General features: G+C 45.9%; 2 protein-coding genes across 2 annotated transcripts in view; one reads left to right on the plus strand and one right to left on the minus strand.

Annotated features, from left to right (window-relative positions):
- The window catches only part of LOC8026669 (cytochrome P450 3A41), a 45,822-nt gene extending 32,312 nt beyond the window's left edge, over window positions 1-13,510 (minus strand). Inside the window, exons 1-5 of the mRNA XM_042290140.1 lie at window positions 13,298-13,510; window positions 11,987-12,083; window positions 10,370-10,422; window positions 3,244-3,340; window positions 2,423-2,542 (exon numbers count right to left, since the gene is read on the minus strand). Coding sequence (XP_042146074.1) covers window positions 2,423-2,542; window positions 3,244-3,340; window positions 10,370-10,422; window positions 11,987-12,083; window positions 13,298-13,350 — 420 coding nt within the window. The 5' untranslated portion in view covers window positions 13,351-13,510. The remainder of the gene's footprint in view (window positions 1-2,422; window positions 2,543-3,243; window positions 3,341-10,369; window positions 10,423-11,986; window positions 12,084-13,297) is intronic.
- A 2,850-nt stretch (window positions 13,511-16,360) lies between these two features.
- Window positions 16,361-27,008, plus strand: part of LOC115325283 (cytochrome P450 3A41-like) — a 48,053-nt gene continuing 37,405 nt past the window's right edge. Inside the window, exons 1-5 of the mRNA XM_040216536.3 lie at window positions 16,361-16,413; window positions 22,824-22,920; window positions 23,381-23,433; window positions 26,075-26,171; window positions 26,361-26,480. Of these exons, the coding sequence (XP_040072470.2) occupies window positions 16,361-16,413; window positions 22,824-22,920; window positions 23,381-23,433; window positions 26,075-26,171; window positions 26,361-26,480 (420 nt within the window). The remainder of the gene's footprint in view (window positions 16,414-22,823; window positions 22,921-23,380; window positions 23,434-26,074; window positions 26,172-26,360; window positions 26,481-27,008) is intronic.

Genomic DNA, 27,008 nt, shown 5'->3' on the forward strand with positions numbered 1-27,008 from the left:
CCAAATATCAAGCACCTCGACGCTGTCGCAGTGCACCGCCATGTTGCCATAGATTAAGCCTACTATTGGTGAGCTGCAAGCACCGAAAGCACGTTCTTATTGACTCCCGACTGCCACGAATAAAAATAGTAGACAAATTTGAAACGGAAAATAATCTATAGGAAGGCGAACTCGTGCCTGCAAAACTAATAAAGTAAGGTACCATCATCTTACGAGGGCGACGGAAGGGCGACTGGGCGAACCAGCTCGTTACCGATGCGTTTATACACACGGGTAGTTCAGGAACATTCCGAAGCGGAACACACGATAATAGCCCGAAGATGAGCCGGAGCGTTCCAGAAGAGCACACGATTCGAGAACTAAAGATCAGGGCCGAATGGGGTTCAAGCGAGGTTAGAAACCCGTTCACCCGCGCCACGCACGCAACAATATCCTTGTCACGGCCGAAAAAAAAAAATCGTGCGACCGTCGAGCGGACAGGCACACACTCTCGCCGAATGAAGAATTTACAGTGTCAAGTAGAACCGAAGCTTCCTTTAGGCCTGCCACATAGCGACACGTAACTCAGCCAACACAACAACACCGAGGACATCGTCTACAGGGCGAAATAGAACGAAACGGAAACAGCTACATAGCACTGTGACGGCTAAGACGACGTAATAACAAAGTTGTTGTTTTCACGATGGACAAAACGATATTTTTAAAACTGTTTTGATGTTTTATGGAAGTGAACTCATAGAGGTCAAAATAATTTCGAAGTTATTTTGACGTCGGGCGTCGAAATAGTCTCGGCTATTAACAAAGACCTTCGAATCACTTTTTATTGACATGAAAACAATCTCATTGTTTTCGGAGCAAGAATAAGCTGGCCCAGGACTCACAGCGCCTTGTGTGAGTTGAGGTATACGTGTCAGTGACATTATAGACATTTTAATTTTTTTTTCTTTTTTCTTCTTTTGGCGAACTATTTGTGTACAACCAGTGTTGAAGAAGCCATTCAAGGTTGCCTGTATATTTTTCTTTACATAAAACACAACTGTGAGTGCAAAAATGATTCCCTTACCACGACATCTAGGAAGCGGAAGCAAACCGGATCATCAATCAATGGCTTTGATAACGTAACAGCTGAGAAGGATATGTTGCATCGTTTTACTTTGTTGCTCCGTATGACTTCTGACTCACCCGGCAGAGTCCGATCAGTAAACAATTTCTCGGCAATTATTTGTTTTTTCTTTTCTTAGGTTGAAACAATTTTGTCATGCTTTAAAATATCAAGATTCCTTTTTTTAAAGGGTTGGGTCATTATTCATCTATTCATATAGAATATATTATTTCATTTTATATCACCTTAAAACGCTGGTCATTATAGCCTGTATTTTTTTAACTCTCAATTTATTAAAATGCTTGGAGTCTTTCTTTGTCGGTGAATTATTCGTCAATTTATTCAGGGTATACAGTAGTGTCTCGTTAATATGGACCCCGTTCATATTGATACCCTAGTACAGTGGTTCTCAACCATTGATGTTTCGCGGACCCCTTGTAGGAAGGCGGAGATGATGGAGGACCCCGTTTGGGGTGAGGGGAATATAAAGGTATAGATTAATGATGATAAGGATTTTATAAATGCATATAACTATTTTCTAGTGTGAAGTAGACTTATCTCAAAGGCATACACATGAGAGAATTCACACGAAAATTGAAACGTTTCTTTTCAACGTGAAGAAAGACAACTTATATTGCCGGGCTTGACTGATGAGACAGGGGTTCACGGACCCCTAGGATGCCATCGCGGACCCTCATTTGAGAACCACGTCCCTAGTATATGAACTCCATTTTAAGGGGCAAACTGGGAAAATATATCCATTTTCGTATTTTCATTATGGACAGGTTCGCATTATTTAAGGAAGATTTTGGGGGTGGACAGATGGTGTCCTAATTAACGAGGCATCACTGTATATCGATTCATTCCATATCATCTTAAGAAGTTGGTCATTATAGCCTGTAGCTTTTCGTTTCCTTGATACAAAAGGCGTCTGAAAACTGAGTTCCATAATGCGATTTTACTTGCGATTTCGCAGTTGCGATAACTCTCCGTGCGACAAAAAAAAAAGTGCAGTGGAAGTTGCGGTGCTCAACCCCACTTGCGAAATCGCACGTAAAATCGAATTACGTGAATCGGGCTTTAAAACGACCAATTCAAGCGCGAAGTCGTAGCTGCTCTAAGCGTCATAAGTTCGAGATCCACGAATAAATTATCTATTTCAACGAAACTGGTGGATACAAAAAAAAACATACCTCAACGTAATTAACATGGCAAACAGTGCGTACATCCTGTTACGCTTTTGTCTTTTTTTTTTTTTTTTTTCTTATGAAAAGAAGTGAATATGTTAGGAACAGAAGGGGGCTCAAACTGGTTACTAACTGCTTTCAGCCGGCTGGTTGTAAATGCAGGCGACATCATAGTTCTTGTAGCTTTCCACTCTTCTTCCGGGGAGTTTAACATCATTCGGTCCCACAAGGGGTTTCCCGTGGCATTGGATACCTGAAACGAACAGTGAAGTGTCCGCAAAATCAGAATGATGCACCTCCCTTGACAAACGCTTTTCTTCTTTATTCGTTTTTTGCCATCAGTTTTTTTTGTTTTTTTTTTTTACGTGTTTTGTGTTTACGCTTTTTTGGGGAAAAATTGTAATTGTACCTTAAATTCACGTGCTACTGATACTAAGGCCCGCTTCAGACGGAGCAATTTCACCCAGCAACTTGACGTCGCAACAGCAGCAACACGGGCCACCCGCGTTCACACGCAGCAACCGAATTGCTCCGACTTGCCATCATCATCATTAAATTTGATTTTTCTTTTACTATTTAGACGCCGAGCAAAGCGCTAAAAACGTGTTCTTATATGTTTGAACGGCGTTCAGAATACTAACTCATTTTTCTGAAAATATTTAGTTCCAAAAAGGATCCATTTGAAAGCAGAACTAAGTCTTTGGCTGTCATCATCACCACCACAGGGGTGTCACGTGAATATATCGCGTCCCTGATTGGCTCCAGCCGCTTCAAACGTCTTCGAATTGTTCCGAGTTGCTCGCTTGTTCGAGCCGGACCCGATCTCAGCAATTCACGTCGATCTAGGGAAAGCTAGGGAACAACCCGCCAGCAACTTCAAAATTGCTGAAAAGTTGCCCCGTCTGAGGCGGGCCTAAGAATAGTCTAAAGAAAATATAGCTGGGCAGTTCTTACTATTCTGTCCGAGAAGCATTTGAAATCCTTCACGTAGATGTCTCGCAGGAGCAGTGGATCCCCAACTACGAGTGCGGGCACAAACCCTTCGTAGGACCTGTAAATAAGGAAGACCTAATTTACTTATGATAACTGCCCTTCCGAGCCTAACAAATTCTGTTAAAAACTTATTTTTCAAATGTAAAGTTTATTTCATTTCATCTTTAATCATGTTTATGTCCTGTAAACATCTAAACATTCATGTCTAAAGTGGAACTGTTCAACGCGACACTGGTGCATATTGATTTAACCATAATTTGCTGTGTACCACACAAAAGGCCCTGCGCTGTTTGTGGACACATAAAGTAAAGATTATTATTATTATTTTTTTTTTCGGCGAGAAAAATGAGAATGCATTCTATATTAATCCTCGAGATCAATTTGTGAGACAGGTTTTTTGCTAAGTTTTTCAGTGGTGCAATGTTAAAAGTGTCTCGCCGTCCAGCGTGTTGTGAAATATTGTCACGGGTGGTGACCAAACAAAAACAGGAAATAAACAGAAAGAAATAAACGTTTAATGTGGCGAACTTGTGCCAAAAAAATAAAGAAGGAAACAGAAGAAAGCAGAGCGTCGCGGGCGTCGAAGTCGGCGTGTCAGCAGAATCGAGCGCTAGGGCGAGACTGACTCGACAAGGTCGCGGGCGGCCTCTTATCTAGAGTGCGCCGCTATCTCGAAGATTCGGCGAAAGCGGTTCGAGCGTCGCGTGATCGGGGCGAGAATGAACACGCACTTTCTAGAAAACAAAAGCAGGGATAAATGATAGAAGTTACGTGCGGTATATGAATAAACGGGAACTTTCTGGAGGACCGTGACCGAGCGTTGCTTTCTCAGCCTTGCGCGCGGCATTACTCCCCCCTTTAAAAGTGCATCGCCCCGATGCAGTGTAAAACAAATCAAAATAAAAAAGAACGATAAACTAAAGAGTCTTTTGGAGGACAAAAGGTCCACAGTCCTATCGAGCGTAGTACGGCTTCAGGCGCACGACGTGGACGACCTCAGGTCGTGGTGGGCGGCGTGACGATGTTCGTGTTCCGTCGGGCATCACCTCGTAGTTCAGCTCGCCGAGGCGACGAAGTACCTTGTATGGTCCAAAGTACCGTTTCAGCAGTTTCTCACTGAGGCCGCGGCGACGGATGGGCGTCCATACCCACACCCTATCTCCGGGCTGGAAGTGGACGTCCCTACGACGAAGGTTGTAGCGGCCGGCGTCGACGCGTTGCTGGTCTTGAATCAGGAGTCGGGCGAGCTGGCGAACTTCTTCGGCGCGTTGAGCAATCGCCTGGGCGTCGTCGCTCTCGTTGTCAGATGGCTCATGCGGCAGCATGGCGTCCAGCATGGTCGTTACCTTCCGACCATGTACCAGCTGGAAAGGGGTGAATCCAGTGGTCTCTTGAACCGCCGTATTGTAGGCGAACGTGACGTAGGGCAGCACCTCGTCCCACGTCTTGTGCTCTACGTCGACGTACATAGAGATCATATCGGCGATTGTCTTGTTGAGTCGCTCGGTCAGTCCGTTGGTCTGCGGGTGGTATGCAGTGGTTCGACGATGGTCGGTGCCACTGAGACGAAGGATCTCTTGCGTCAGCTGGGCCATGAACGAAGATCCGCGATCTGTAATGAGAACCTCGGGAGCGCCGTGCCGGAGGACGATGGACTCGATGAAAAACTTGGCGACTTCCACAGCAGTCCCTGAAGGAAGAGCTTTCGTTTCGGCGTACCGCGTGAGATAATCTGTGGTGACGATGATCCAGCGGTTCCCCAACGTCGAAGGCGGAAAAGGACCAAGTAGATCCATTCCGATCTGCTGGAAGGGTGTAGTTGGAGGAGAAATGGGCTGCAGAAGTCCGGCCGGCCTCGTCGGCGGTTTCTTGCGTCGCTGGCACTCGTGGCATGATCGTGTGTATAGGTGGACGGTCTTGGGGAGCTTCGGCCAGTAATACTTTTCACGAATACGGGCCAGTGTCCGGCTGTAACCAAGGTGTCCGGATGTCGGGTCGTCGTGGCAGGCTTGGAAGATCTCCTCTCGAAGGTCACTCGGGATTACCAGCAACCAAGGTGTGTTGTTGTTGCCGAAGTTCTCTTTGTAGAGTACACCTTGTCGGATGGCGAAGGTCGGCAGTACTCGTGAGAAGACACGTGGCACGGTACTCCTGCCCCCTTCCAGGTGCTCGATTAATGCGCGCAGCTCAGGATCGTCCCGTTGACGTCGTGCCATATCGTCGGTGTTCACTGCTCCTAGAAAGCACTCGTCGTCATTGTCGTCGCTGCAGCCGGAAGGGGTTTCGACGGGGGCTCTGGACAGGCAGTCGGCGTCGCTGTGCTTGCGGCCTGACTTATAGACCACTGTCATGTTGAACTCTTGTAGTCGAAGACTCCATCGAGCGAGGCGTCCTGACGGGTCCTTCAGCTTCGCAAGCCAGCAGAGCGAGTGGTGGTCCGTGACTACACGGAACGGGCTGCCGTACAAGTACGGACGAAACTTCGTTATTGCCCAGACGACCGCAAGGCATTCTTTCTCAGTTGTGGAGTAATTTTTCTCCGCCTTGGACAATGTCCGACTTGCGTAGGCGATGACTCGCTCGATGCCTTCTTGCACTTGGACTAGTACTGCGCCCAGTCCCGCGTTACTTGCGTCCGTGTGAATTTCTGTTTCCGCATCCTGGTCGAAATGTCCAAGCACAGGAGGAGTCTGGACTGGAGTCGTCGTTTCAGTTCGTCGAATGCCTGATGTTGCTCCTCGGCCCATTCGAACTTCTTGGCGTCCTTCGTGAGATTCGTAAGTGGTGCGGAAATCCTTGCGAAATCCCGAACGAAGCGTCGATAATAGGCACAAAGTCCAAGGAATCTTCGCACGGCCTTCTTATCTGTCGGCGCTGGAAATGCCGCGACGGCGCGAGTCTTCTCGGGGTCTGGGCGGACGCCTTCGTTACTAACCACGTGGCCAAGGAACTTCAGTTCGTCATAGGCGAACCGGCACTTTGACGGCTTGAGTGTGAGTCCGGCGGTCTGAATGGCTTGAAGAACAGCTCGGAGTCGTCTCAAGTGCTCGTCGAAGTCAGCTGAAAATACTACGACGTCGTCAAGGTAGACGAGACAACTCTGCCACTTCAGCCCTGCCAGTACGGTGTCCATGACACGCTGGAAAGTTGCTGGCGCTGTGCATAGTCCGAAGGGCATCACCTTGAACTCGTACAGTCCATCCGGCGTGACGAAGGCTGTCTTCTCTCGGTCCCGTTCGTCGACCTCGATTTGCCAGTAGCCGCTCTTCAGGTCCATCGATGAAAAGTATCGAGAGTGGCGCAGCCGGTCTAGAGTGTCGTCGATGCGGGGGAGTGGGTAGACGTCTTTCTTCGTAACCGTGTTGAGCTGCCGGTAGTCCACGCAGAACCGAAGAGTTCCGTCCTTCTTCTTAACCAGCACGACTGGAGAGGCCCATGGACTGCTTGAAGGTTGGATTATGTCGTCATTCATCATCTCTTGAACTTGCTGATGGATCACCTCCCTTTCCTTAGCGGAGACTCTGTACGGCGATCGATGCACAGGGCGCGCGTCGTCCTCAGTAACGATGCGGTGCTTGGCAACCGCGGTCTGGCGCACCTTCGACGACGTCGCAAAGCAGTCGCGGTATTCGGCGAGGAGGTTAACCAGCTGACGCCGTTCAGGGTACGGAAGCTTAGGGTCAATGTCGAGCTGCGCTGGCGACGTACTGTCTTGCTGGGGCGGCGAGGATTCGTCAGTGATCGCAGTGATTTCGGCGGAGTTTCGGAGTTTCTCGACGTGGCCCACGGCTGCACCTTTCGTGAGGTGTTGCGTTTCGTTTCGGAAGTTCGTCACGAGGGCCACAGTCCGCCCATCCTGAAGTTCAGCTACGCCCCTTGCGACGCATATGCCTCTTCCCAGGAGCAATTGGAGGCTTCCCTCGAGAAGAACTTCGCCACAGGAAGCTTCATCGATCCCGACAAGTACGAAAACACTCGACCGCGGTGGTAGGTTTACGTGGTTTGCGAGGACTCGGACCGTGGGTGACGTCGCTTCGGGTTCCTCCGCTGGTGGAGCAGGTTTTCGTAGCGTCAGCCGGTTTGTTCCGAGGTCGATGACGGCGCCATACTCGCAGAGAAAGTCCATTCCGAGGATAACGTCCCTCGAACAGTCTTGCAGAACGACGAACTTGACAGGGCACGTTTCACCGTGGATCTCGACGCGAGCAGTGCATCTCCCGACTGGTGTGATGAGATGTCCTCCGGCGGTTCGTATTTGGGGTCCTTCCCACGGCGTCATGACTTTTCGAAGACGGCGGGAGAGCCTCCCACTCAAGACTGAGTAGTCTGCTCCGGTGTCCACGAGTGCCGATGCGTCGTGACCGTCGATGACGACGTTTAGGTTGTTGGACACCGTTGCAGGGGCGTCGTAGCGATGCGTGGCGTCGGGAGAGTGGGAGCGCTCCGGCGTTCTTGGAGGCTCTTTACGTCGGTCGTCTTCGGCAACTCCACCTCCAGGGGTTGCCGCGCCTAGTTACCCCGGCGAGGAGCGAGGGGCGACAGGCTTTCACGTCGGGGTCGGTGCATCGGCGAAGCTGGACGTCGTGGCGATGGCGACCGGAACTCTCGGCGGGACGCAGGCTCGGGGGACTGGGGTCGTCGCAGGTACTCGTCGATCTCCCGAGGGCGTTCACCACACCGGGGGCGCGGGTCGTTTGGGTGGAATCCGCGCAGCCCGAGTCGTCGGTATGGGCATTGGCGGTACACATGGTCGGCTTCCCCGCAGTGGTAGCAGAGCGGGCGTCGGTCGGCCGTTCGCCACACGTCGGTCTTCCTCGACGAGGGTTGCTCCGGGCGAATGTCGTGGACTTGTCCTTCCTGGCGTCGAGGATACTGTGGCATCGGAGGGTCTCGTCGGGGTGGCGCCGTGGTCTGGCGGTTAGCTTGCGGCGATCTTCGGGCCATGGCGGCGTAGCTCAAAGTAGGCTCCTCTGGCGTCGTCGTTTTGATCGGAATCTGAGGTTGGAAGGCTCGGTGGACTTCCTCTCGGACGACCTCGGCGAGCGACAGGGAGGACGAGCGATCCGTAGCGGGGAGCATCTTGCGGATTTCTTCCCGGACGACTTCACGGATGATGTCACGGATGCCTGGGAGGTCGGTACCAAGGTCGTATCCGGATGTCGCCAGAGTAGTCACGCCAGGGTGCCGCTCGTAGTGTCTGGCGCGTGCTAGTAGCGCACGCTCCATATTCGTCGCCTCCGTGACGAACCCGTCGACAGTTGTCGGAGGATTGCGAATGAGACCTCCGAATATCTCGCTTTTGACACCCCTCATCAGGTGTCGCAGCTTCTTCTCCTCTGTAGCCTGAGGATCGGCGCGGGCGCTCAGGCGAAGAACATCCTCAACGAAGCTGGTGATGCTTTCATTCAGACCTTGGGTCCTTGTTCGAAGGATGTCTTCGGCCCTCTCGCGTCGGTGCTGGCTGGTAAACGTCTTCACTAGCTCTTGCTTGCACACCTCCCACGAGGTTAAAAAAGCCTCGTGGTTCTCCAGCCAGTACCTTGCAGTACCTTCCAGCGAGAAGTAAAGGTTCTGCAAGCAGTGCTCAGCTGACCACCCGTTATGTCGGGCCACACGTTCATAATGTTGCAGCCAGTCCTCGATGTCCTCGTGGGTGTCTCCGTGGAAAGGCGTCGGAGTTTTGGGTGCGACGGGCAGGTATACGACGCCGCCGGTGGACGGGTTCTGGGACGACTGGCTGTCCATCGTTGGCCTCGTTGGCTGCTTAGTCTTGGGCGGTAGAGGTCCGAATTCCGGGTGTAGACCTTGGGTGCGACGACTGAACCGGATCTCGGAAGTGCTTTCGTCGGCTCTTCGTGGGCTAGGCGTCGGACTTGCACTGTGGGCCCTCGGAGGGGTACGCGGCAGGGGCATGCGGTACCCCGCACCTCCACCAAATGTCACGGGTGGTGACCAAACAAAAACAGGAAATAAACAGAAAGAAATAAACGTTTAATGTGGCGAACTTGTGCCAAAAAAATAAAGAAGGAAACAGAAGAAAGCAGAGCGTCGCGGGCGTCGAAGTCGGCGTGTCAGCAGAATCGAGCGCTAGGGCGAGACTGACTCGACAAGGTCGCGGGCGGCCTCTTATCTAGAGTGCGCCGCTATCTCGAAGATTCGGCGAAAGCGGTTCGAGCGTCGCGTGATCGGGGCGAGAATGAACACGCACTTTCTAGAAAACAAAAGCAGGGATAAATGATAGAAGTTACGTGCGGTACATGAATAAACGGGAACTTTCTGGAGGACCGTGACCGAGCGTTGCTTTCTCAGCCTTGCGCGCGGCAATATACATAAATCATTTTTCGAATAAGTAAAGCGTTTTAAACAATAAAAATTCCAAAGCGTACCCATTTAAGAACGAGACCGTGGAAAGATCAGCGTAGATATAAGAAAAATAACATATCCCTCTTTCACATGAAATATAAGATGTCAAATTATTTACAAATCGCTTACCGAAATGCCTTTGTTCGATATTTTTACGGCGAATAACATGTATTTATATGAAAAACAAAGTAAACGTCTTATTCTCGGAAACAAGAAAGGGTTTTAATTGGTCTTCCAAAGTTTAGTGACTCATTTTTTTTAATTGGTGTCCCCCTCGGTTAAATAAAATTGTATCAACTGCATACATGTGTATTGGGTGTCAATTTAAAGTAACACCGAACACAAACACACACACACACATACACACACAAACACACATCCTAATGTGCCAGCCATATTTCATGTCAAAAATCAACCCTTAAAAAATATTTGCAGTATTTACGCCGGAACACACAATTTAGGTGGAGCTACACTCGCCACGCCCCGCTCCAGGCCCCACCCATTAGTACTGGATTGGCTTAACTGCTCGGCCGATCACCTTATGCAAGCCTAATGCATTTGTGTCACGACTTTCAATTAGGATTGACTCATGTCTTACACCTTCTGCTGCCCGTACATCTATATAAACTAGGTATTTTTGATTATCGAGTTCAGGTCCTGCTGGCCTTTATCATGAATTTTGACTTCCTTAGTTTGTTCGGAAAGTGAAATTGTAGGGACAAACCCATAAAGACGGCCACGTCGACGATAGTTTTCCAGGTTCACCTCATGCAAGGGCTGTAACAAAAAAAAATATATTTACTAGAAATAAAATACATCCCATTTTAGCCAGCTAACACGGCCTTCTTTTTTCGATAGGCACACATTTGTAAGTGCAGAATGTTTTATGGTGGCGAAGAAATAGTGATAGTAAACCAACATTCATGGCGTTTTGGCCACTTCAAAATTGAGAATTGCTCCTCGGACCTATCAGTTACCTTAAAGTTGAAAGGGCCGAGCCTATTAAAAAATAAGCATAATGATTCCACTAATTTTTGAAGTGTCACAAAGACAGTTCTATATTAAAGTTTAATTCTAGTGCTGCTAAACCTTAACGAATAAACATATAATTTGGTCCTTTAAAGTACATTCCGGACAACATATATGCAAATTATGTTCTTTGAAATTTTCATTCAAAGTAGAGGTCAAAATCTAAATAAAAAAATCACGATGGATGTGATAAGCCATGCATGCTATCCCGTTTAATCATGGTGTCCTCTAAGACTTCCGAGCTATGGCTATAGAACCACTCTCAATACTGCCTATTCATTTAAATGATAAGAATCAATGAGGCAAAGCTTACGAGTCTCTATACGCCTTATTTTGAAGCTCAATCAGTGTTTTGCTTCATTTCAATGCTAACGTATTGCGACGCGAAGACGTGCATTACCAGAAAGCAACTGTGGTAATACAGACATTTATCAGTGATTTTTCTTACAGCATCATCATACAAAAAAGATGACGATGTTAGACTTAAAAATGTATGGCAAATTACTGGGCAATAGTGTTGTAGACGTGAAATGTTAGAGCATCACAAACGCTTAACGATTCTCTGAGTTTCCTGTATGCAGCACAATTGCGTAGCCATTAGCCATACATTTTTTCAGCAGATCGTCTACCGGCTCCTCTAGCCTGTTCAACCAGACACCTACGTTCATGGCGCCCTTCATCAGTTAGTGTAACGCGTACCATGTGCTCACTTGGTAGTTGTTCCTAGGATGAAGCGACACTACCTCTAATCGCGCTGATAAACCTGGCGATCTTTTAGAGCCCTCCATACTCTCGAGCTCTCTCCCCCAGTGCGCTCAGGTGGTCGAGCTCCTTCTCGCCCATTCCTCTGGTCACGTGACGCCCCCTGTTAACCAATCACCGTCGAGCTTCGCGGCCATGCTTCTCAGACTTCACTTATCATGATTAAAAAAAAATCCTGAGCAACTAGCGAAAGAACGTGTCACGTTTAAATTCAAGGGGTAATTTATGCACCACGGCAAATGGTAAGCAAAACTGATAACAAGGGCACGCAGCAACCGTTCATGGGTGCTAGCGAGACTCACAAAATATAAGGCTTGGAAATGTCTGATCATTGATTACACTTAAGTTACAATTATTCTGGACCTTTTCATTTAGCGGAAAAGGATATTGTTGGCACTTGCATATTCATCTTGTAGTATAGAAAGCTTTTTCATAGAAAGATATTAAAATATGCCTGGCCACCTCATATCCAAACCGCGGGAAAACGCAGTCTATCCTAAACTCATAAAGTATATTACGATTTACAATCAACTCAAAAGTACACCTTTACCTTCGTGAAATTATCGTATACCAACTTCACGTAGTCGGTAAAAGACAGATATGGAATTCCTTTTCCATTCCAGAACCTATAGGTTCTTCTTATTACCCTGAAAAAAAAAAGACACCACTAATGAGATAACAAGGATAATTGAATTACAACCGTAGGCACCTAGAGCGGCGATGAATGACCTTAGCATGGAATTACATACCGTAGAAAAAAAAATTACACTCGCATTCAGGGAAGAAAAATCTCTGCTTCAAAAATAATTGTACTTCGCGAAGCTGCGAGAAGTAATCGCTCGCACTTCATCACCTATAATCATATTTTTCATCGAGGAATAGGTGCTTAGGTACCAGTAGCCCTGCAGGATTCAGATCAACACCCACGTAGATCTAATGAGGTTTCAGGGGATGTCACCCGAACACACTACCACGCACATCACACGCCTTCTCCCATAGTCACTGAAACCCATGGGGCGCGACTTATTATCGTAGTGTTCTTTGCTTCGCGATTCGTTCTTCGCTGTTCTTATCGGCTGTTGTCGCAACCTCATCGGCTGTGAAGTGATAATATTATTCTCGGGAATCGCCACCTCGTGCGTTTCTAAAGCTGTGCGGGACTATAGCGGACTGTAGAAAAACAAGCGAATAAGAAAGAAAAAAATTAGGAGCTTTAGCTTTATTGTTTTGTGGACCTTCATGGCAAGAAATATGAAAGTTGAAAAAGTAAAAGTAAATTAAATAATATTTATGTAAAATAAATCCATGTCCCCCCCCAAAAAAAGTATAGCTGATATATATATATATTTTTTTTTTTTTGGGGGGGGGGGGGGGGGGGGGACGCGCCTGATAACAGTATGGTCAGATATTTCAGCTGCCTTTACTCGGTAAAGCAAAAATGTCGCTTACCATCGAAATGCGTAGTGCTCCAAGCACATTTATTCTGACACACTTTGAACTTCAGTTTATTCTGACACAATTTGGAGTGAACATAATTTCCGGTCACTCGCCTGTGCACTCATAAATAATGACATTCACCGAAAACGTATTTTGCTTAATGTCTTTCTTTCTTTTTTTAGAAGCGCTGCTGACCAAGCTCTATCTCTTGGTTGGGCGATACGTTTAGTTTCAATTTATTCCCGATAAAGTTTCCTAACAGATAAAGTTATCAAAAATACATTTCAAATGACAAATGATGCTATCCGTGATTCAGGCGTTACTTCAGAGTCTCTTGCACATCGAAAGAGTCCTTCTAAGTTACTGAGTAATACACTTTTTATAGAAGCGAGCAGTGCAGAAAGAGTCTGAGAAACTGACTTACCAGAAAGTTAGAAAAATCAATAGAAACACCAAAGCCAGCGTGGCTTGCAGCATGGTCGAGTCGATGTCCGAACTAATCTATTTTTCACCCCTGACGCGCCACGACAAAGTGACCCAGACGGCAGAGCTTGTCGCTATCATGGGCTCAACGAAGAAAAATCGAGTTGTGCAACAACAACGATAAAAATGGCTTCATCCCTATCTGCGCGGCGCTCTTGGGTGTCCTTGGCTCACGCAATAAGTAACTGTCAATAGGCGCAGGCAGTCCCGAGCGTGCCGACAAAGCTAGCATTCTGCTGGCATTCTGCTGGCATGACGAAAACGCGAACAACGAACTGTAAGCCAAGAGGAATCGAATAAACGTATTTAAAAAAAAACAAAAAAAAAACACTCGAATGTCCTTGACAAGAGAAACAATTTGCGATACCGAGCGACAGACGCAAATTAATTAATCGCATACATGTTTGTCTTGATAGCTGTGAAAGGGGTTCCCTGACCGAATAGTGAGGTACTGGATCTAAGGCTGAGAGGCGGCAGGCCGAAGGGCACCGAGACACGTCTTAATCTACACCGGCCGGCAGCACTGTTCTTCTATGCGTCGTCGTCTCTGCCGTGTACGCAGGGGCACCTGCACTTATTTACGTTTCTCCTCTTGCAGCGGCCTAGAGATGTTGCATAGTAAAGGATTGTACAAGGGAAGCGCGTCTCGCGCGCCAAACACCACATACCAATCCCGTCTCATTTACTCGTCTTATCTCAACCCATCCAGATGTGTTTGAAGTAAGGGTTAATATGTAGTTGAGATGGTATGTGGCCACAGTACAAGGCACGTAGCCAGAGAGAGAGGGGGGGGGGGGTCATGGGGCCCGCCCCCCCCCCCTCACGAAATTGTTTATTGTGCTGGGTCCTCCTCTCCCCCTCCCCCTCTATACAACATTTTGTCATAGGCGCCCCCCCCCCCCCCCCCCCGAAACAAAATCCTGGCTACGTGCCTGGGTCATACCGAGACAAAGGAAAAGAAAGACACAGACACAAGCCTATTTTTATTAGAGCTTTCATACAACGAAACATCCCGCATCGTCAGAGGCTCCATCCGTCAACCCTTCAACCAGCAGAGTTAAACAAAGCTGCAAAAAAAAGCATTGAAGACCTCAGTACCGCCTTGGAAGTTCAAGTAGCTGAACATATAAGAAATAAATATATCCGCGACAAAGTTTGCTGAGAGCACACGCTGAGGCAGTTGCCGGTGCTGGTGACGCGGGTCGTCTCCTTTATGATTCTCTTAAAGTGATATCTTTTTTCAGCTAAGCACCAAAGCACTGAGCCCAAAATGTGCTAAGCACCATTGTAGAAAACGATTACTACGATCTTGCAAGTATTCTACAAAGTCAGAATTAGCTGCGTAGGTTTGTTTTAGAATCCGGTCGTCTAACTAATGTCCAGTTTTACCACGTTACGAGAGCCAGGAGGCCACGGGAACCTCATCCACGTATTTTGACACCCAGTTACCGCATTTCTGTGTTGCGCTTTTTTTTTTTAACCCATTTGATTATTTAAAAAAGGGGTTCACCTACTGAACTAAAAGTAATTTTTGAAAACAACACTTACGCCAAGGCTTTTGCCAAGGCATGAAAATGCATAAAGGGACGGTAGACGCACCCACGTATCAAGCTCCTTACGGTCCGCCAAACCATTACCTAAGCTAAGCTGAGAAAGTGGTTGAGAGAAGTATTACGCCAAATAAATATTGGGTCTGGCGAGTGTTGCTTTGCGCGTGAGACGCACTGTCTCTGTATCGTCGTGTTCCTGACCATTTTTCAACAGGACCACTTGGCGAGCGGATGAGAAGAGTGTAAGGAGAAACAAAAAACCCAGGCTCGCCCACCAACACCGTAGACAGACGATGGCGCATCTATGAACAGCGCCCCCGGCCGGAACGAATGAAGATGAGTTCCTATGTCCTTTGGCCTGCAGCCCCCTTACCTTGGATCCAAACTTCGTCTCTCCGGGCTGGAGATCGACTTCACAGCTATCAAAACGAACGCGGATGGTGTTAGCCACGTTCCGACTGTCTCTCGCTATTGTCGAAAGTTTCCCTTGTCAATAGCATTCTCATTTGGACGTTACGTTGACCCGATACCTCCTAGACAACGCAACCCCAAGAGCGCAGATAAACAAAATACGACACACACACAAAACACTTTTGTCTGTGTGCGTGTGCGTGTTTGTGTGTGTTTGTGTGTGTGTGTGCGCGCGCGTGTGCGTGTGTGTGTGTGAGTTTGTCTGTGTGTGTGTGGTCATCTTTCGCTTAATCGCACTCGGGGTTGTGTTATGTCTAATCTTCACTAGCTCGTTTGCGCACTGAAAAGTAATTGGGCGTTACTTGAAAAAATAACCGCTACTTTTTCGATTACTACAGATTTTAAAGTCAGGAATCTTTTTTCCTGCCGTTCTGAAAACGGGTTTTTTGTTCCGTTCAATATTGAATTAAAATCACAAAATTGTACACTTCTTATCTTTTTAATCCGCCAATTTTGGCGCACTTTTTTTCTGCCGGAGACTCGGATCGACGATTTCTTGGTAGGAAACTTAGACAAACAAAGGTCGCCATTAAAAAGTGGAGGGAAAAATATTAACAGTTACAGCTTATTTTTGTGCTTTCAAAGTAATATCAGATTACTCTTGCAGTTACTTTCTAATAAATGTAATCGGACAATTACAAAATTACTACAAAAAGTAATCGATTACAAGCACTTCGATTACTTGTAACGAGTATCGTACAAAGTCTGGCTTACAGCTGTGGGCATCTTCAACAAACATAGAAACAACAATAAAAAATGCCGCCGTCTTGCCAGCTCCATTCGCACACTCAGGACTCCTCTCCATCTGCTGACGGAACCTTATATAAAGTTTGTCAAAGACACACGAGAGTGCCGGGCAGGTAGGGACACAGTCCTTAATCTTTTTTGTTACGCATTGTACTTTTTTTCTTTTATTGAGGTCACAAGAGATACGCGACTACCGTCCGCACAACATACAGTTGCGCGGACGTCGGGTCAACAACATGCTCCGAGCAACGTTGGCTTTGGGGATTCTATCGATTCTTCTAATATTTTGGTGAGTCGGTTTTCGTCACCTTTTCTAGACTACTCCTTTCTAAAGTGGGTATACGACGGGCAACTAGCAGGTCATTTGTTCGACGTGCCAGGGATTCAGAAGTAGCGCCTGAAGTGCGGGCAGCATCATTGTGTTTTCCGAAAATTCTTTAACGCAGAATGTTTTTCTGAAGGACTAGGGTTCATGCGAAGAGCGTTAGGCAAGAATGTAACGAAAAACGGCCAAAACAACTAGCCCAAATCATGAAATTCCTAAATACAATTACGCATATCTAACCTTAATTAACGAGATTTACCGAGCGCCGCAGCGAGATCGACAGACCGTGAGAGTCCCGACGGTTTTGATTTGCCCCACGAGTGAGACGAAAGGGAGGAGCTGGACTAAGTATGTCTCTCGGAAGCCTGCGCAAGACGGCGATCTTGAGTAGATTCAGATTGTTCCTGAATGACGAAACCACAGCTTTTCACGTGATCTCACGACACCACGTGCCCAATCATAGCGCACTAACAGAAGGCGCAGCGGGCGTATGACGCGACGCTTTTGCCCAACATCAAATAGACACCTTCCGAAAATCCCTGCATGCAACACCGCTCGCGTTGCATTATGGAGCCTCTGGCTTTGGAGAGGAGTGGAATGATTTTGATTTCGACTGCCCCGTTAACGAAGTATTGCATTGCAGCACAGCATGAAAAGAAATGGGCTGCAGAAGCCGCTATTTTGGGTTGTCTATAAATTTCGATAGTATTTGTCATGAGACTCACGACGCAGCTGACTATGAATACAACGACGCCAATTTTGAGCAAACGCTTTATTTTATGAATGGTTTACGCGCAGTCATTGCCGTCAGCGCGACTGCAGCGCGCCACTTCAAAATTGAGTGATTGCGTCGTCTCTATGTATTCTTTTAGTCTTCTGTATCTGTGTAATCATTAAATGTCCAAGCTGTTTCGGCAGTTAGGTACTTTAGACCCATGTTACGGAAGAAAAAACAAGGCGCGGGATGGTAAAAAAAAATTACCGCATCTCCACGTGGTGAATGATGTTGATTGGGGCGAAGCTCTGGTGGTGCTGATGATACTGATTTTATTGTTCATAGGTAGTGCTGATGGTGCTGATTTTTTTTTTATTGCTCATAGGTAGTGCTGAGTTCCAGGTTGCGTTTCGACTTCGTTATTACTGCTTTATGGTCGGTGAAATGCAGAGCCAGTGGTTCTTCTAGCGGATCAGCTTGGATCCGCTAGAAGCCGTGGGAACGCATCTCCACCGCTTAAGTCAACGGTCCATGTCAGAAAGAGAATGTGTGGTATGGAACGTGGTTATATACGCATTGGACCGCAGCACCCTCTCGTCGATAAACGTTGAGCCAATGTATGCAGAGTTTAACGCGATTATATAGCATTTGACCGCTGCGCCCTCTCCTGTGTAGACGTTGACCGGCTACATGCATCGTTTCATCCATGACAGAAACCCCAGCTCTTGAGTTACTACCACAACTCAGAGCCCCTTACTCGTCCCGCACTCATGGCCGAGTGCTTAAGCCGATGGACTAGAAATCCATTGGGGTCTCCCCGCACAGGTTCGAATCCTGTCGACTGCGCAAACATTTTTTTTCTTTTTTGTGAGCACGGACGGACGGACGGACGGACGGACGGACGGACGGACGGACGGACGGACGGACGGACAAGGCTAGACCCTAAGGAGCTTCGCCCCTAAAAAAATACGCCTTTCGTGAAAGGCTGGCAAAATTATGAGGCGCTAGGGAAAACCGGCCTTCTGCGTTAAAGGAGCTGTGCAACGATATTCAATTGGAATGTTTTTCTCTCTACACGAGCTTACTGGCACACCTGGGACTCAAGGATACTCACACGCAACGCCACTGGCCAAGAAACTCCTTTGTTGCGGTGTAATTTCAAGGACAAAAGCGATCATTTTCATTCAATCTCTCCTTCGCGAAATTTGATGACGTAACTCGGGGATCGCAGTACACCCAAGTGACGATATTTGAATGCGGCTCATAGATTGGACCCAAGCATTGCGTGGGCACTCGACTTGGGCTCGTGACAATTGCTATCTCGAGGAGCATTCGGGTTGTAACCCGTGTCCAATCGCTGCAACGACGACAATAGCCGAGCCATAACAATGTCTGGAACTCAGCGCGTGTTCTGCGCTTTGCCAACCCCAGCGCGTGGCTATGATCAACATTGGCGGCTCCAGATCACGTGGCCGCTTGTTCTGGCTGCGAGTTGAGGGGGTGAATGCTGCTCGTTTTTCTTAAATTTTTTTCTGGGACTTTTATTGCGTGAGGTGAAAAACGAACGCGTGTTTCATAGGTCATTAACGTTAGGGATCCGTTTTACGCGGTATTTGTGCAAAGTACAAAAATTGTTGCATTGCTCCTTTAAGTCCTTATTTCGAACTCTTTTTGTTCGCGTTCCCCTATTGAAAATCAGCGCGCACCTCATATCGCTGGGCCGCAGTGTTCTTCCACAGCATAAAGGCCGCCTGCTTTCATCGCCGTCACCATGGCAGCGAACGTCGATTGAACTTTTTCGGACGGCACGTGTACCCTTGGGGAGCAGTGTTAGCCCACGGCCTGCGTTCACGGCACTTCGCCGGCTACAGTCTGCACTCTAAGAAATGCCTGCACGTTTGCTTACCCTCAAAACACTCGAAGAGTCAATCATGGAGATTTAGGAAATCAGCTCAGCGAATGATGCGGCGGAACATCCGTTTAGACCTAAAATTGATGTTTGCACTCTGGCATTACGCAATCCAAAGCGTCATGCTTGCATTGCGTAATGCCACAGCGCATACTTCATTTAGAGGGTTAAACAGATGTTCCGCCTCATCATTCGCTGAGCTGATTTCGTAAATCCCAGAGATTTGCTTTTCAAGTCTTCTGCGGGTAAGTAGACGCGCAGGCATTTCTTAGAGTGTGCGGCTGCTCATTAAAGAAGCTATTAGACTTTGGCTAGCAGACGGCGTTGGGCAAATCGGTGTTCGCTGCCATGGTGACGGCGATGAAAGCAGGCGGCCTTTATTCTGCGGAAGAACACTGCGGCGCAACGATACGAGGTGCGCGCTGATGCCTTTCCAGTATGTTTTCCAATGGGCGGAACGTGAACAAAAAGAGTTCGAAATAAGGACTTGGTGCAGAAGGCTGGTTTTCTCCAGCGCCTCATAATTCGACAAGCCTTCTATCAAATGCATGTGCGGAGTTTTGGGGAGCTTTTTTTTTTTTTTTTTTTACAACAACATGGCTCTCGAAGAACGGTTCTACATATCAATGCATCAAAGTCGAAGACATGGGTTTAATCTATCAATGTGGCGCTGTTTCCCCACTATCATTGCAGTATCTTATGTGTGTGCCTTGTCTTGTCTCTGCGTAATCGTTTCATGTTCAAGCTGTTTCACCACCATCATTGACTATGTATCAACATAGCCCTACTCAAACCGATAATTGCTTCGTACCCGTTAGCGCAAATGTGAATCGTTGCGTGCTCGCGCTCCGTGTATGCGCGGCGCGGGTTTACCTGCTTGCTAGGACGACGTCAAGAACGACGTCCTAGAGAACGCCGCCAAAGACGACGTCTAGGATGACTCCTACGACGACCTCAAAAACGATCTTTAGAACAACGTCGAGGACGACGTCCAGGAGTTCAGGCACCTCGATGAGGTGGCGAATATGAAGGAGTGCGTACTGCCGCTCCGCATTCGCGCGGCGCCTGCGTATGCGCAGGCGCATTCGAGGCCAGATTCCGTATCGCGAAAACCGCGTAAAGTAGCTAAAGAACGCTATTGCGTTAAAAAAAAAAAGTCTGCGCTCGCTTGCGATGCACTCATTCATCTTCGTGAGAGCCCCGTTGAAACACGAATCTCCAGCGGCCGTAAGGACCGGCCTAGGCTTAGCGAGGACTACGAGTAAGGCCGGCCGCATCCCATACCTTCGTGGTGGCCTGGTTCCACTCCAGAGCGCAGAATGACCCTCCCGGCTCACGGACAATTTAAGAATCCCATTGAGAAGAGGATGGAACAGGATGACCGGCCCAGTATATACTTCTTCCACCTGCCTTCGTAGTCCTTACTATTCATGTACACATACTCTGGCACGTCGGGAACGCTGAGCACAAAAACGTGCCCAGAATATTATGCGTATTTGTAGGCAACACAAACAGTATGATAAATTAAACGAAAGCCTGATATTCGTAAATGCAAGGACTGTATTAAGTCGTGACGGAATGCTTTGCACGGCAGTACTCCGCTAGGATCGTTTCGATTTTGCAAGAAGTCTATTTAAAAAGTTACCGAGCTGTATAGCTCTGGCCTTCACGAGATACGTAGATCACCTAATTACGTGTCTTAAAGTACTTCGTGGGAAATATATTGACGCCAAACGTGTTTTCTGACTATAAGTGCTTGAACTACACCAAGCAGGTGTAAACCCAAGGATATACAAAACAAATTAGAGTATGTCAAGCGCCATACTTCATCAGAATACACGCGAGCGTATTCTGATGAAAATAGTTTAACCACAGTATGACCCGTGAAACTCCAGATTAAGTCGTATCAAAAACCCTATCGGCACGATATATTCCTAAAGTAAGCCAAGCCTTTCGGCAAAACTGTCGTAATACATAAATAAACTTCCTAATATAGCAACTCTGAAAGTACGGATCTTTGAGTTACTACATTTTCCCGGTCCATTGTTGTCAAACTACTCTGCCTCACGTGCATATATACAGGGTGTTTCAAAGAACGCAGGCCAAATCGCTCCTGCAAAAACTATTTATCGCAACGAAAAAAGGCTTGCTGCGTTTTGGTCCTGGGCTAGGGGCCCAATTAGGAAAATTACTAAAGTCCGGGATAATTAAGTTGTTAAGTATTTTGCGTAATTAACTTTTTTAATATTGTGTTTAAGGGCATGGTTTAAATTAGAAAAGTGCACAGCCTTATCGAAAAGCACTAAATCAACAAATTTCAGAACGACAGAAGGCACGCGAAGCATTTTACGGCTTTCTGAACAACCGCACAAAATCGACGGGTTTTTAAGTTTCGGCTTGCTATCGGAGCGCATCTCAGCCACGCAGCACCGCGCCCCGTGGAGAAATAGTGCAACCAACATCTGCTGCGCTGTCATCGCGCGACGCTGCAGAGGGTGGTTGCACTATTTCTCCACGGGGCGCGGTGCCGCCGGGGACGAGATGCGCTCCGATAGAAAACCGAAACTTAAAAACCCGTCGATTTTGTGCGGTTTTTCAGAAAGCCGTAAAATGCCTCGCGTGCCTTCTATCGTTCTACAATCTATAAAATTATACAATTATATAGATATATTATACAATATATACACGGGACGAGACAGAACAGTGGGAGGATCTCTGGAGCATAAACGAGCACGTGCCACGTGACACCAAGCGTCGAACCGCGTTCCACGCGGCGGCGTGTGTTTCCAGAACACCTCCGATTCGGTAAATTTCGTGTCTTGTGCGTTATTAAGACAGATAGGAAACGCCAGAAAGTCAAGGTGGAGTATTGTAGAGAAATAAAGAAAAAAAGAAAGTGAAGTGGTGTAGAGGTTAGCACACCCGACCGGACATTGGGAGGCCCAGAGTTCAAATTCTGGCTCCGCCGTTACTTTGGCTTTCGGCGGGTTCCTGAAAACTTTAATTCTTTGATTCATTGGATTAAGTACGGTTCATTCATCTGCATATGTTCGTTTATATCCTCCTCGAGGACCAAGTACGATGCTGTGAAGTGCCCGTGTTGTATATATATATAAATATATATATATATATATATATATATATATATATATATAAATATATATATATATATATATATATATATATATGTGTGTGTGTGTGTGTGTGTATGTGTGCGTGTTTCTGTGTAGGGCGTTGTCATTGTTGTTGTTTCTTTCAAATATATCCCTTTTTTTTAATTTCTTAAGTTGTTACTATCTAGAATTTGTTGTTCCTCTCCTAATTTGCTTGTTCTGAAAGTCTGCTATGACGAGGCGTGCGATACGCTAAGTGCGTTGAACTGCGTTCGGAGGGCCTCCTTCGAAATCTAGGCGTCCTTCAAATCTACGAACGCGTTATTATTACTTCAGCAAAGCTAAGCTACAAACATTCCATCACTCCTTTTCCGATGAAAATAATTATCATGTATCGTAATACGAGTGATCGCTTCTAGCAACTCTTTAACTAGCAATCAGTTTCTGGCAGCGCCTGTTCTCTGGATACATCGTCTCGCATGAAATTATATATTCACTCTGTACATTTCATTTTGGGGCATTTGATTGCGCATTGACACTGTTTAGATCGATTGAGGAAGTCATATTTGGTTGCATCGGGTGCCGAAGTGTGTGATGCGTGTATGCTTTCAAGCTCTTGGTTGGTGTTTCTTTTCAGGGTAATAAGAAGAAACTTCAGTTTCTGGCGTGGAAAAGGGATTCCATATCTGTCTTTTACCGACTACGTGAAGCTGGTATACGATACTTTTACCAAGGTATAAAGCATACTGATAGCCTAGTTGTGATCTTAATAAATTTGAAATAAGATTCCGGAGAAAGTGCACATACTTTCTCCGGAATCTAAACTTAGAAACCCAGTTTTAGTTTTGATATTCAACTTGATGGGAAACTAAACTTTTTTTAAGCGAGTCCTTGTGACACTATAAAATCAGTTAAGTAATTATACTTATATTTTATTACTAGTAACAATTTCAACCTTGCGGTAATAGATACGTCTGAGTAAGGAAATACACTTCTCAGTTTTGAGGTTGCCAAGATGCAATTGGTTATTATCTTACAATAACTGTTTTTTCGACGCAATAAAATGTTATTCACCTATGGACAGCCGCCTTTCGAAAAAAGAATGCCCAGTTATCTGTGCAAACGATAATGGATCTTCACCGAAACATATGCCTTCTTTGTTTTTTCACCTTTCTTTCTTTCTTTCTTTCACAGCCGATGCATGAAGTCGTAAAGAAAAACTATCGTCGACATGGCCGCCTATACGGGTTCGTTCTTACATTTTTACCTCTAGAGAGCTATGATGAAGGGAGTGATGATGTTTAAAAATTTTTCACTTCAAGCTTTAAAAGCACACAACGTGAATAAACTATGATTTACAAGACGGTGTCACACAGCGGAATATACGCAACAGAAATGACAACAGGGAGACGTTACGGTGTCATACGGTGTTCTTCCGGGCAGCCAAGCCACTCCACTACAAATAAGCGGAGTTTATATAGAGCGGTGCATAAACAACAAGTACGTTTTTTTTTTCTTTGCTTTTTTTTGTGTGTGTGGCAGGGTAGGGTTGTGTGACTTACATGCTTTGTGCACATTGAAAAAAATAGGCTAAGATTCATGTCACTTTAAAGGGACACTGAAAACCCCGAAAAAATTTTTTTTAATTTTTTGCCAGACGATTTTATATGATGTCGGATTACTACCCAATTAATATTTTGCTACAGAGTCACGTATTTTTTTTAATAAAGACAAAAAAAAAAGCAACTGCTCGAAACACAAACCCCCGCACCGCACGGAGATGTGGAAAGGATAGAGTGGCGAAAGTCAAGTGGCTACACCCGACCATGCGATTTTTTTTTTTTTTTTTTCCGAGCGGTGCAGGCAAAATGCGTCGCAGGATCCGTTCGCCGTGTGATTCCTTTGCAGTTCTGTTTGTTCCGCTCGCTGTTCTGTACTTCAAGATGAGTTCTTTTGTACATTTAAGTGGTGCCAATTGGTTGCGAGGTGTCCGCGGTGAAGTCCCGTGATCGGCTCCGAAAAGAATACTCCCAAGCTGTTGCGTGAAGAGCTGCCTCGCGTGTCCTGCATCTGAAAGTGGCATTGTGCGGCAAAGCCGTCAAAAATGGAATCACATATTATTTAGTTCAGCGACTTATCGTCCACAATAATTGTTTTTTTGTTTTTTGTTTTTTTCAGCGATGATTGTAAAATAAAGAAACGTAAACATCGCAAAATGTAAAACGGTACGCCCATGCTAGGGATCGAACCCGTGCCCACTGCGTGTGAAGCGGACGTTTTTCCACTGAGCTACTGAAGGAACTTCGTAGGAATGCAGCCGATAGACTATATGTCGGAAAGCTTGCTGCCGATTTTTCCGATTTCCCTCCAGTACATGCACTCTCGGCCCGAAGTCGAGCAGCACCACGCATTGAACATATTCGCACCTCGTAAAGAAACCGTACGCGTGTGTATTCAACTCGCAGTACGCACTTCGTGTTTGACGTTTGAGCGAGCGATGTCTTCAGCCACGAGAAGGGACGACGGCTCGGCGACGTCTTCGTGCGATTGGCTGGATGGTCGGGCGTGTCGTACGAGATGAATAGCAATTCTTTTGTTTGGTCCAAAAGTTATCTTTCAAAGGAAGACAGAATTCGCCGGTACCGTGAACGAAACGTTCTGAAATAAAAGTCCCACCCCCGTCGTCCGCTGCCACCCGCGAGTCCCACAAAACGCGAAACGACGCCATGTTGAAAATTATGCAGTGAACGCACAGAATGCTTCCGATTGTCTGTGAAACCTTTTTCTTTTTTTTTTTTTTTCAATCAACGCATTTGCCGCTTTTTTAAAGCAAAAAAAAAAGGGTTTCATTTTTTTTTTCTATTTTTAATATTGAGTGTGTGCCTTCAGTGACCAACGACTTTGATTAAGTTTGGTGGTCTCGTCGAAACCTTAGAAAACGGCCCGTGACCACGGAAAAGAGAGTGAGCAAGACTCGAACCGGCCAGTTCTCGATCGGCGGTTTTCGGGCGGAAAGAAACCGAATTTCGAGCCGCAAATTCTGTTCTGGGTAGTTGGTCTCTCATATGTCAGGTACAACTAAAAACCTCGGCGAGCATAAATACCCTGTCAGTGTCCCTTTACTGGACTCCAACTCTACATGTTGGCTAGTCACGTTGTTTTATTTAACCACAGACAGCCATTGTCCCTGCGCGAACGATATTCATGTCGAAGAAACTCCGTGAATCGCGCAAGTTATATAAAATAGATAACTCATCGTTATGCTTTCACGGATGAGTTTTTTTTTTTTTTTTTTACTTATAAATTTACGCATTATTTATATACTTAGTCTTCAGTACTTTTTCACCTTGTCGCCCTGTCAAGAATAGAACAGAGACATTTTAGTAAGCGATTTGTAAACACTTTGATATCTTGTAGCTGATTTCAAGTGGCCGAGTAATTGATTTAACAAGGGACAGGATGACATGTTCTTTATTCTATATTCACGCTGATATCCTCACGGCCATGTTTTAAAATTTGAACCGCTTGTCACTTTAATTTTCAGAACGCTTCACTTGGAAAATAAATTTATGTAATTTTTCATTACGCAAGATAGCGTTTCTCATTTAACGTTGCACCACTGTAAAACTTCGCAAAATACCTATCTAATTAGTTTTCCACTGAAAGTGAGACTGACATGTATTCATATTTGTTTCCTTAATATGTCTGGTATATCAATATCAGTCTCTAATTTAAAGTTTATATTTAAAACTTAAGATTTTAGGATAATACAAACCAAATTAATAATCAAACGCAATAAACCAATCATCGGAATAATTTATTTTTAAGAGAGTGTCGTTGATCTCGGACAAACAATTGTCACGAATAACGTTTGGCACTTTCTTACAGCTCATACCAAGGTTTTGTGCCCGCTCTGGTAGTTGGAGATCCACTGCTCCTCCGAGACATCTATGTAAAAGATTTTAAGTCTTTTACTGACAGAATAGTAAGCACTACCAACTATCTTATCTTTACAATGCTATTAATATCAGCTGCATTTTGGATAAAGACTTAATGTTTCATCTCTCATATGAAGTGTTTACACGCAACATATAGAAAAAGAAAACGGAAGATGTCAAAATAATGTAAACACGTATTTTTTGTAATTTTGTGGGTGGTTCTGTGTTTGTTTCAGGAGCCCAACCTAATGGGAAACCCCTTGTGGGACAAGGCATTGTTGAATACCTCGGATGAAGAGTGGAAGGCTGCAAAAACGATGATTTCGCCAGCCTTTACAACGAACCGATTGAAAGCAGTTCGTAACCAATAGAAGATATATATTTCATATCACCATACAACCTCTTCTTACACCGTCATTACTCCTCGCGATAAAAACGGAAGAACTTTGACGATGGAAAATAAATCTTTCTTTCTAGAATATGGTAGTTATACGGAGCTCGAGGTCAGTTCTTATTTGTCGATTATATAGGCTTTTAAGCTCTTGAGTTTGAGGACACTCGTTAAGAAGTCAAGACATTTTAATTATGCATTCCGAAACAAACTTTAAACTTTAAACACCCGACGTTATAGCGAGCTTTCAATTTTTAAATTTTGATATAAATTAGACAAATATGTTTTAAGGGAGTATAAGAATAATTGGCTGCCATAGTGCCACAGGGCTTTTCAATGCGTTTCCAGTAATTTTCTATCCCTAGAAAATGTTGCCAGAGCAAAAACCTTACACAGGCCTGCGCTGCCACTGTCATCAGGGTGAGCTAGAAAGGCTCCAAAGCCGCGGGGAAAAAAAATCGATTAAAGGCCTTCTCAGTATATATAATGACTG

This window comes from Ixodes scapularis, unplaced genomic scaffold (assembly GCF_016920785.2).
Source record: "Ixodes scapularis isolate PalLabHiFi unplaced genomic scaffold, ASM1692078v2 PGA_scaffold1__304_contigs__length_218370807, whole genome shotgun sequence".
Taxonomy (NCBI): domain Eukaryota; kingdom Metazoa; phylum Arthropoda; class Arachnida; order Ixodida; family Ixodidae; genus Ixodes; species Ixodes scapularis.